The 11,161-nt window shown below is 36.5% G+C and overlaps 1 protein-coding gene across 1 annotated transcript in view; it reads left to right on the top strand.

Moving 5' to 3' along the window:
• Positions 1-2,690: 2,690 nt before the first annotated feature.
• The window catches only part of LOC139144464 (tolloid-like protein 1), a 45,187-nt gene continuing 36,716 nt past the window's right edge, over positions 2,691-11,161 (top strand). Inside the window, exon 1 of the mRNA XM_070715163.1 lies at positions 2,691-2,706. Coding sequence (XP_070571264.1) covers positions 2,691-2,706 — 16 coding nt within the window. The remainder of the gene's footprint in view (positions 2,707-11,161) is intronic.

The raw sequence follows: 11,161 nt of genomic DNA, 5'->3' as shown, positions 1-11,161 counted from the left end.
TAAATATCTACACTTGAATGTGATATTCTGCAAGATACTAAATTCTTAGCATAGAAAACGCTGTAGGACGTAACTGGTATTCGATTTTATTATAACTAAACTTTGAAGGTCAATTTGACATTGGAGAGCCACAAATGATGGCCAAGCAAGCTGAAAACTACTTATAACGAATCGAATTTTACGGATTGTAAGTATATGATCAAATTTAAAGTGCGAAGAAATCGCCGTTAAATATTAGGGATTAAAACAAAAATTGGCAAACCCCATGAGCGCTTTGCTTGGACGTAAGTATACGGAATGTTTCAAAATGCTGAAAGTTAGTAAAATGGTAAAAGCTTATTCGGGGTTATACATATGTCATGAATGCTTTGAAGTTTAAAATGGAATGTTCACTTTTGTGATTAATTATTGATGAATTCATAGCATAGCTAATGATATCGAGTTTTGGCGATGTATGGTATAAAATGTTTATGTTGTCGTCTTTCGTATCAAATGTATAATGGGTAATGATGTCGAGTATTGCCATGTATGTTACGTTGTGTATTAGGTATCAAAGTAATCAATTTGTCCAGTAGTACAAGGAAGCAGCCATGTCTCAGACATGTAATTTATGACGGCGAGCTGATTAAAGATTCAATGTTACGGTACCTGAGTGGTTGTTTCAGATTATTTTGAAAATTTGAAGGAACAGTTTTGGAATTTAAGTAAATGCTGATACTTGATTTTACCCGAAGGTCTTATCAATCTAAATATTTCTAACGTCTTTACGCATACACTTTTTTCTGGGAGTTTTGACCAGGCATACATAGTGCAGCCACAATGATTTGAATTAACGTTCCTGACTCTAAAGTCATTGTTAGCCAAGAATTTAACCAGTTTGGATACGATGGTTCCAATACAATCTGGAATAAGAATGTGAGCCCCTAGTTGTGGCGTAGTTGCTCTGCAAAGATCATCTTTGCAATCGATGTAGTCAAGCTTCGTTAGCCGTTGGACTCGTTCAGTGCATGGACATATATGAAAAGTATTGAACTATTTTTAGTTTCATTAGGCTGATAATATCAATTGTCCACCATAGATTGTACACTGACGGGCTAGTCCCGTCTTAAAATTTCATTCCTGAGTCGATCCCTTTCAAAGTTCTAATTAAAACATTGAATAAGTGTCTCTAAAATCGGAAGTAGTCCGTTTTGTATTCGAAGTAAATGTTTAAGATGTGATTATGACACTTAAGAAAGTTAAGAATGTGCGAACACCCTAATTTTTCCACTAAAATCACCAAGATAGCTGTAAGATGCCGTGTTCAAACGCTTAACGCTCTTATCTATCATTGAAATATGTTCGCTATTGTAATATTTCAGTCGAAGTCAACGCAAAGCTTAATTTTCCTAACCTCATATTGTTGTTTGTTGGGAGGCGTTTTGCATTATGAGCGTCATCGTCATGTTGCTACTTTAAATGGACAGATTTATATCCGTTTCATCTCTGGAAAGAAAATTGATCAACTGCATACAACTTTCAAAGGCAGAACAAAGACGTCATCACGTGAATAGTTTTATGTGAACCAGTCCTTTTGCAAGAATAAGAAAATTAGGGATGCTGCTTCACAGTTAATCGATGTCCAGTATATGTAATAGGACAGGGAAATGGATATCGAAGGTAGTAGAACAGGAGATCAGGGGAAACTTACTTCTGTTTGTTAATATTGACAAGAAATTATGAAAAACTGAATAATTAAAAAGTTAATCACACAGGACACGCGGTCTAGCTCACATGACCGTGGTCGAATGACCTTAGGTAACATACGAAAAGAAGCTAATAATTTAGCTGGTAAGGTTTAGATAAATATGTAAATGTGCCTATTGAATCTCCAGTGTGTTACTCACGGTAGGAGTAACGGTATTGCATTGAAGAGTCTAAAGGTTCGCTAGCGCAGAATTGCCCATGCTGAAGTTGTTATTTGCATATTGTGTTGAAAACCCGAAAAAACATGTGACGTTCCCTAGAATCCAATCAATTATTCATTATCGATGTAAACTGGTATGATTAAAATACATCTTCAAGAAATGAACAAAGAACATTGACGAAGCGTCATTGAGAGGTACTACATCTCAATACAAGAGAACAATGAGGACCTACACCGCTGTTTCTGGATACATGTGAGACCTGTCGATTCATGCTCATCACAAGAAACGAACAATGAGGACATGCAACGCTACTTTTTAATATACTTGAGATTTTCTATCGATTCACGCTAATCACAAAAAAACGTACAATGAGGACATGCAACTGTATTACATTTGAGACTTTCTATCGATTCAAGCTAATTATAAGAGTTGATTTGAATGATATCAATTCTTTGGATCAAGCTCATTCAATTTTATGTCACGACAGGCAATAAGCTACGAAGATGACGAACGTTCACTATTTGTGCACGGTGTAACTATCTTATTCAAATTCCTTTAAAATTAGGCTGAAAACCGTTTCTATTGTGATAAAGCAACTGCACGACGACAATAAAATTAATCTTTGAAACTTTTGAGTATCTGTGGGATGCTGATATTTTATTTAAATTAGAAAAAAACGATTATAAACTATCGTCATGCAAACCAATCAGCACTCCTTTAAATAGACTTGTTGACCAAGAACACAAGCTGCTTGTACTGCGACCAAATCAAAGGATATACAGAATGCTTGAGGAGAAAGGTAAGTCTGGAGTACACGATTGTTCAACGGATTGACTAATGCGGACTGCATTGCAGGACCTCGACAGCCAACCCGAAAATATCTGGGTATTCAATATCCTTAGCCAGTATAATTTACTGAAAACGTAACATGCGATTCATGAACCTAAATAAGTTCGATCAGTCTCTTTCGATCATACTGTTTCAGTGACAACTTAAACTTGGTTAAATAAAATAAATACACAACAGCATTTTATGTGCAACATTTTGACAGGGGTGAAAGGGATGAAGCAGCATGAATGTCCTCGACGGTTAGTGGAAACGCTTGGCAACTCTTCCTATGTGTGATAAATGCGTTTCCTATAAGTGATAAGTGCGTTAGGTATATAAAGCTGCTGCTGAAAGCGTTACGTCCAATCACATTGCATTTTACGACATTTTTATAAAATTTCGCAACGATGGAAGAGTGAGTTCTTTGTGAACTTGGAGCAGCTGCTCTGTTTGCTATACAATGGGGTAAAATTCTAAAGGTTTATAAAGCGCTATTCATTCTTGGTTTTTGTTACACAGTACTTAGAGGTAAATATATGTAGTGTAAATTCTTCTGTCTGTAAAATCACGTCGGATGTCATTTTTTCCTTCTTTGTTGAACCGGTCATGTTTAAAAGGACGCAATAATTTCTACTTAAACTTAATTGGCGGCACGATAAAGACATATATGACTTCTCAACCGAATGGTTGGCGGACTTTTATTCGGCGTCACTCTTTTCAGGTTTTATGTTGTAAAGAGAGGTGCTTCATTTTCCGAGTAATCTATTGAAAGTCGCTATCTCACTGAAGTAAAAGAGTCGCTCTTCGTATCAAAAACATGTTCACTTTATTTTAAAGAGATCTACATGTAAAGGGCCGCTTCTTTTAGCGTTTCAATAGCCTGCATTTTCCAGACTGAGTATAAATGTCTCAATCCTACAGGGATCAGAATTTTCGATAATACGCGAGAAGCGTTTACAACAGGGAAGTCCATTCGAAGTTTGATCGCATTCGAAGAAAAAAGTAATACATTTGTTATTTTTATCATTCCTACTTATCGCTGTCTGTGATGTGACAAGTACCGATATCATGTTAAATTGTATAAATTCCTCCTTCAGAATGTTAATTTTATGTACAGAGTATAATATTTTGTAAAATGTGATCAATTTCGTGTTAGTCCAAATTATAAATTAGTGTATATGCCTGATAGCATCATCGTAAGGTGCTACATCTCCATACAAGAGAACAATGAGGACATAAACCGGTGGTTCTTGATACATTTGAGACTTTGTGTCTATTCATGCTAATCATAAGAAACGAACGATGAGGACATGCCACGGTCCTTTATAATACATTTGAGACATTCTGTCGATTCACGCTAATCACAAAAAAGAACAATGAGGAAAAACAACGGTGTTTTTAATACATTTGAGACTTTTTGTCGATTCATGCTAACCATAAGAGTCGATTTCAATGATATCACTTGGGAATTTAACTATTTATTCACGACAGGCAATAAATTACAAAGATGACGAACGTTCACTATTTGTGCACGGTGTAACTACCGTATTCAAAATCCTTTACAATTGGGTGGGAAAAGGTTTCTCTTTTGAGACTGCACGACGACAATAAAATTAATCTTTGCAACGTTTGAGTATCTGTGGGATGCTAATATTTTATTTAAATTAAAATACGAATATAAAGTATCATCATGAAAACCAATCAGCATTCCTTCACTTTGGATCAAGATCATAACCTGTTTGTACTGTGACCAAAATACAGGAAATGCAGACTGCTTAAGGAGAAAGGTAAGTCTTGAGTACAGTGCTACGGATTAATGCGCACTGCATTGCAGGACCTCAACAGCCAACCCGAAAATTTCTTGGTATTCAATATCCTTATCCAATATAATTTACTTTAAACGTAACATGCGATTCATGTACTTAAATGAGGCCGATCAGTCTCTTTAGAGCAATGCTTTTACAGTGACTGCTTAAACTTGGTTAAAACATGGTGTCAGCATCTACCTGCTCTGTGTTTAAAGTCAGTGTGTTTGCAAAAAAAAGTCACTTTATCAAGTAAATACACATTAGGATTCCGTTTTATGTGAAACTTTTGGACAAGGGTGAAAAGGCCTAGAGTGAAGAGGGCATGAATGTCTTCAACGGGTAGTGGAAACAGTCGACAACTCTTCAAATGTGTAATAAATGCAATATGTATATAAAGCTGCTGCTGAAAGCGTCATGCGTCGAATCACATTGCATTTATGGGCATTTTTATAACATTTTGCACAGATAGAAGACTGAGTTCGATGTGAACTTGGAGCAGCTGCTCTGTTTTCTAGATGTTTTAATTCAGAGGGACGACACTGTAGAGTGGAGTAAAATTGTAAAAGCTTATAAAGACCGATTCATTCTTGGTTTCATTCTTGTGGAAAAAATCACGTTGGATGTATACAGGCTCCTTGTTGACTCATATAGACTAAGTTCTATTCTATCAAAAAAGCTTTTTTGATAAAACAGCTTTCAAACAACTCAAAAGTACTATACTTGAGAGAGGCAGCTCTAATTTATTTTTTATTTGAAATCTCCTGTGATTAGACCTCTACATTTAAGACATCAAACTGTTATATTATTATATATATATATATATACAAGAAGTGTTGTACTTTTAGTCAACGTAGAAAAGTTTATTGATTGGCATTTTGGATATCCTCTGCCTTGTCGTAATTATTTATTCAACGATCGACGTTCAAGTCTGCGCTTGTGCAAAAGGAGGACTTTGCAGCGTAAAACATCTATCAAATGAGGTAGAATGCACCTCGGGACAGATATTCGGACTCTCAAACTTTTACATTCTTTTCTGATCTACTAATTTTAGGGGTTCATTTTGAAGCTCGTGATGTAAGAAAACGTTTTCACCGCCTTTTTTTCGAAATTCAAAAATTAATTTCCCCAATGGAGTTAACACAGGGATAGCGACCATTTTGAATTTCAAATGTCGGTTAATCTTGGGTAATTTGATTATCTAGCACCAAAATTTGTACGGTGACCCCGATTTTTATTATTGATTTTGAAAGAGAATTCTTGAAATATCTTTTGCGGAACTTTTGAGCTAAAGGTCAACTCTTTCACTTTCGAGGTGAAAACTACCTTATAAAGAAAATAAAATTGTGTCCACGGCACTGAGCCATATTTTCTCTCGTCTCTTGCTTTTACTTTTATCATAATTTCCATCATAAATGTAAAAAATATGACGAAGCTGACAAAACATATATTCTATACTTTTCATAATAAAAAGCGCTGTCAGTCGGTTGCTATTGACGGAACATTGTATCAAATTATATGTGCAATAGTATATCGATCGAAATCTGCTAGCGCACTCGTGTAATCGGGGCACCTCATGAATATTTCCACATTTACCCATATATACTTATTGACGTACATGCCATTCCATCAACATCACTGGTTCAACTTGGTTTCTTGCACTAAATTAAAGCGACGACACGTTTTCAGTTTGGTGATACTTTTACGTTTCAGCATATTTTGGTGCACTTTTGCCAATTTGCCATTATGAGCAGGGAACGACCTGCAAGTGAGCAAGACAACACTGTATCAATTTCGGACAAAAGAATATCGATCGATAACGTTCACTACACAATTACAGTGGAGACTGTGCGCGTTCGCCGCCGTTCTTTGTTATTTTTCCAATTTTCTGCAATTTTCATCGTTCATATTCGCCCAAATTTTGTATGACTACAACACTTGACAAGTATTTGGTCTGTACAACTTACGAGACGCTTACTGATTAAAATGCGTCCATTTAAGACCCTTGGTCTGTACTCGCTGTCAGATCGCCATTTTATTGCGGGCAGGGGTATATTCGGTGATCAGAATAAATACAATGCAAATAAAACAAGTTTCGTCAAGAAATTCAAAAATCAAAACCAAATGAATTTTGTATATCAATCAAAGGATCATAGTGCCACTTTTCACCGTCAATGGTTCAATTGCGGAATTTGCAATCTGTGTGACATTAGACGCCCTTATTTTATAAGGGAAATCAAGGTTATTGGCTGCGTCGTAAAATGAAAAATACATCTGAAAAAATTGTCGGTTCAGCGTTTTCATTTCACCGTTATTTTTTACAATATTGGAGAATACACATCTCATGATGGTAAATTAAAACTCCATGGTTTTATTTTTTTTTTTAATTTAGCCTACCTCTTATTTTTATGAAATGACGAGTTAAAGATCATTTGTGCTGTTGGTTGTGTTTTCACCTATTTTTGCATAAGCTTATGACTATTATATATTATCGCTTAGGTATTTTAGCAATTTGTCCGAGAAAGTCTTGCCAAAATATCATTATTGAAAGGGCAACATATACAGGAAATGGAATATGCAACTTTTTCATCAATATTTTTCTGTACAGCGAGGAAATCCGGCGAAATTTTCAACACGACGCGGGAGGTGGATTTGTACGCATACTCAACGTATGTGTGGCGAAAAGTGTATTGTCCAAAATAGGGCGCCTTTGGGTCGTAGTGTGACTTACGACGTTTCCTAGATTGACTACAAAATACACATAGTGTTAATGCCAACATTTTCATTTTGCCCGTAATACGAACACGAAAACGATGGATCAGACATTGCCACTGACACGAGATAGTGTAAAATAAGCATACTGCAAGTGGTTTGACGTTTCTCTACCAGATCAAACTCTTCTGAAGCCAAAATGTAAGTGAATAATCCGCATTTACGTGCAGAAAACACAGCAAATCAACGTTTGACTAATCATTCCGTTGGAATCTAAATATCTTATTAAAGAAAGAAAGTGTCCTTACTATGGCAAATATCATGATGATTGCCGGATGCATGAAACTTAAGTAACAAATACAATTACTCGAAGTACTCGAAGGAAGGTGTGCTATTATTTGGGTCTGCTTCAGGCATCGAGCACTGTAATTTCCCCCGAGGACATACGTGTACTTTGGTAATTTTACATAATCCCCCGTATCGAGTGTGGATGCGTCGCGGACGAGTTCTTTACCTGTGTAGCGGCCGTATCTCAGAGCCGATTAGGCGAAAGGATACGGCCTTTACACGGCCTCTACACGAATTTGCGACATTGCTACATGAGTGAGGAAAACGGAGGGATTGTATATTTATCACATGCATGTGGACCTACTTTTCTGTGAATACACCGTATAGGTAGATATGATATTTCACTCTAATGTGGGGAATGAACGATTATAGCGACTATTTGAGAAAAATTATTCCGCCCATGTAATGCAGTCATGGCCATGTCACAGCTTGCATGATTGCACTTCGCGGCTGCTAAGCTGCTCATGGGTACTAATGTTCTGTACGAAACAAATACAGAAACCAGCATTTTAAGAATGTGTATTTATTTTTTACGTTACATAATATCAACTTCAGTGAAAATTCATTCATGAAATGTCTGGAGTAGCAAGCGGGACGTCGCAACACTTTTACATTCAGCCGGGTTACACTTTTGCTTTTTTGTAAATATTCGCCATCATTTAAACATGACTGCTTTTCAAAATTTGTTTGACATTTCTAGATAATGAAGAGTATTTTTTAAGAAAAATGTTTACAAATAAAAAGAGCTTGTTTAAAATATACTGAAAAACGGTTTTCAATTCGGATTCCAAAATCGCTACGAGTCTCTCGAACATGTCGAAGCTAGGACGACGAAAATTCGACGACATGGTACAGTTCATGAAACGTGATGCACAATAAAAAATCGAATCTCCAAATGAACAAAGAATATTGCGAACTACCATCGCTATGGGAGAATTATACGGCGTTTCTTCTGATATGTCTCACAGGGGTTTCTCTCGACTGCCCAGATCGCACATTTCGAGCCATTGTCTGCCCTGAAAAATTAGTGGCAGCGCGGAAATTGCACACAAAACCTAGCATGAGGGTGATACAAACAAATAATGTACCGACCTTTGAATTTGCAGTTGAGTGTAGTCATAGTACTCCCTCGGAAAAGACAAAATATCGCCTGTCATTTAGACTGGGTGACGTGCATGACGTGGGGTGTACTCATCGAAAATGACAACCAACAACGTAGTCGCGGTTCAGTCTTCATGGATGGATACTAGCGCAATTTTATTTTCAATATTTTGATGGCGGTACTTAAACTTTGAAAGCAGAAGCAAAACTTGAAATGATGTATCAATGATGGAATATTATCGAAAATTACAGCTTTGTATAGGCACACTGCAGTGATGATCGATCTCGGCTGCAATGAAACACAGCCGTTCGATCAGTCCCCAATGGCGCATATTTTCATGGATTTAAACCCCTTAATTCGGACACAATCGTGTCCAAGGGAACACATAGGACAAATTACGGGCCAAGGGAACCTGTGATTAACAAATCCGCAGAAGATGGAGAGCGGCCGACCACATCACAAGCCGAAGAAAAACAATGTCGATGTTACTACGGATGCTTCATGCGCGATGCAACATAGATGACGCAACTGAACTGGGTGATGATCGTAATGATATCGGAAAGCGCTTCCCATGAAGGCAAAGTGACTGCTCCCTAAAATGTCAAGTCTGCCCCCAATTGTTGATGAATTGGGCACCAAGTGTGCCTTTCAAAGAACATGCAGAGAAAACACTGGTCTCAAGTCCGGAAAAGTATCGTCACTGCTGTCAGAATGACGAACGTTCGTTGCTTTCCGGCTCGACTCGTTTATTTCTCATGACATTGGAAGGGAAATAATAGGCTCAGATCTTACGATTAAAGACTAGATTTACTTCAGAAAATTACTTACTAGATACCAAGAACTTAAACTGTAGAAAATTTGTAAAATTTATATTTCTGATCACTATTTGCAAGTAGATTTCGACAGAAGGGCAAATCCACAAATTCCGTCTGAAAACAGACTGAAAAGACGTCATTACCAACATGATGGACAGAAGCGTAGAAAAATGGGCTTTTTTCAATTTGTTCAAATTGCATTTCCTTAGATGCCCTTGAGAATTATTTTAATGAAGACCTAAAACTTCTTTAAGTAGTTCGTTAAGCATAAAACAGCTATGACAAAAGCCACATTTGATTAATTATCATTGTACTCATGCAAAATAGACCGTTTATTTCAAAACCTGACAAAGAGAGGAAAGCAGTCTGCGATCAGGTGCATCAAAGAGAATGAAAACTATCTTGTCATTTTTCAATTTGTTACTATAAGTCACGGTATCAGTGTATTATTATTAAAGTTTTGTGCATGTTGCTCTCTCATACTTAGTTTTCATCAAGGATCAGCCCTTTTCCATGCTTTGTATATAACAAATTTCGTAACGATGAGTAAGCAAACACACAGCAACTGAATAATGTAATTCGTGGCTTGTATGGTGCAGTTTTGATGACTGAAAACATATACCGTGTTTTATAAATATTTTGACGTGAAGATATCAATCATGAACGGTTCACGAAATGTTTAGTTAATTGACAATAGGAGTTGTCATGGAATTAATGTCAACAGTGCTTTAATATTTTAGCATCGCAATGTGAAGTGTGAGAATAGAGAAACACTCAGTAATACAATACATCATAACAAAATACAAAATAACATAATACTACGTTGTTGAACAAAGTGTTCAGCGAACAATTTACAAAAAAAGATCTAGTATTTATCATATTGTATTGGTATGTATCCAGGTATGTGAGAGCAACCTCACTTCAGAGATGAAATCAGTATACCTGCTTTACCTTATATGGGTTTCTTTTAACTCCTGTAAGGTAAGTTTATTTTAACATTACAGTACAGTAGCACTGATAAGATCTGATTATTTACGAATTGATGCCTGCTCCGAGTGTGTTAGGCAAAGAACAGGGATAGTATGATGTTATTGATCCTTGTTTTAATATGTTGAGCGCATGTTGTTACCTAACAGAGGACGCAAAAGAGTGAGCATATTAAGACAAGTCTTCTTCAAGGATCAAAACGTGAAACATAGAGTAATAAAGGCGTCTTACCTTGTTAGTTCGAATCCGATCGAAAATCTATTGAACTAACATATGCTTTCAACATCGTTTGTTTTTTCTATACAGGCGGCTTATTCCAGTAATTGAAAAGCACCAACTTAAGTATTTTATAATGGAAAGCATTCCTTTCAAATGTATAATTTCTCTTATATCCTCATAGGGAACATACTGCACTGGACCAAATCTATGTGAACAGATTTGTAGACTCGGCGGAAATGGTGAAAATGTGTGTGCTTGTTTGGACGGATACTTGAGCATAAACAACGGAACGCAATGCCAGGGTAATGTACTCGATCTACAATTGACAATTGTCACCGCCATTAAAACCTGATACGCTGCAGTTCTACAAATCTGTTACATACAATTGCGAAGCCAAAATTTCTCTCCTTAAGTTTACATAATAATTGTACAATTTTA

The sequence above is a fragment of the Ptychodera flava genome, chromosome 11 (genome assembly GCF_041260155.1).
Source record: "Ptychodera flava strain L36383 chromosome 11, AS_Pfla_20210202, whole genome shotgun sequence".
In the NCBI taxonomy this organism is placed as follows: Eukaryota; Metazoa; Hemichordata; class Enteropneusta; family Ptychoderidae; genus Ptychodera; species Ptychodera flava.
Note: the sequence above shows the minus strand (reverse complement) of the source record. Positions and strands in the feature narration are given on the sequence as shown.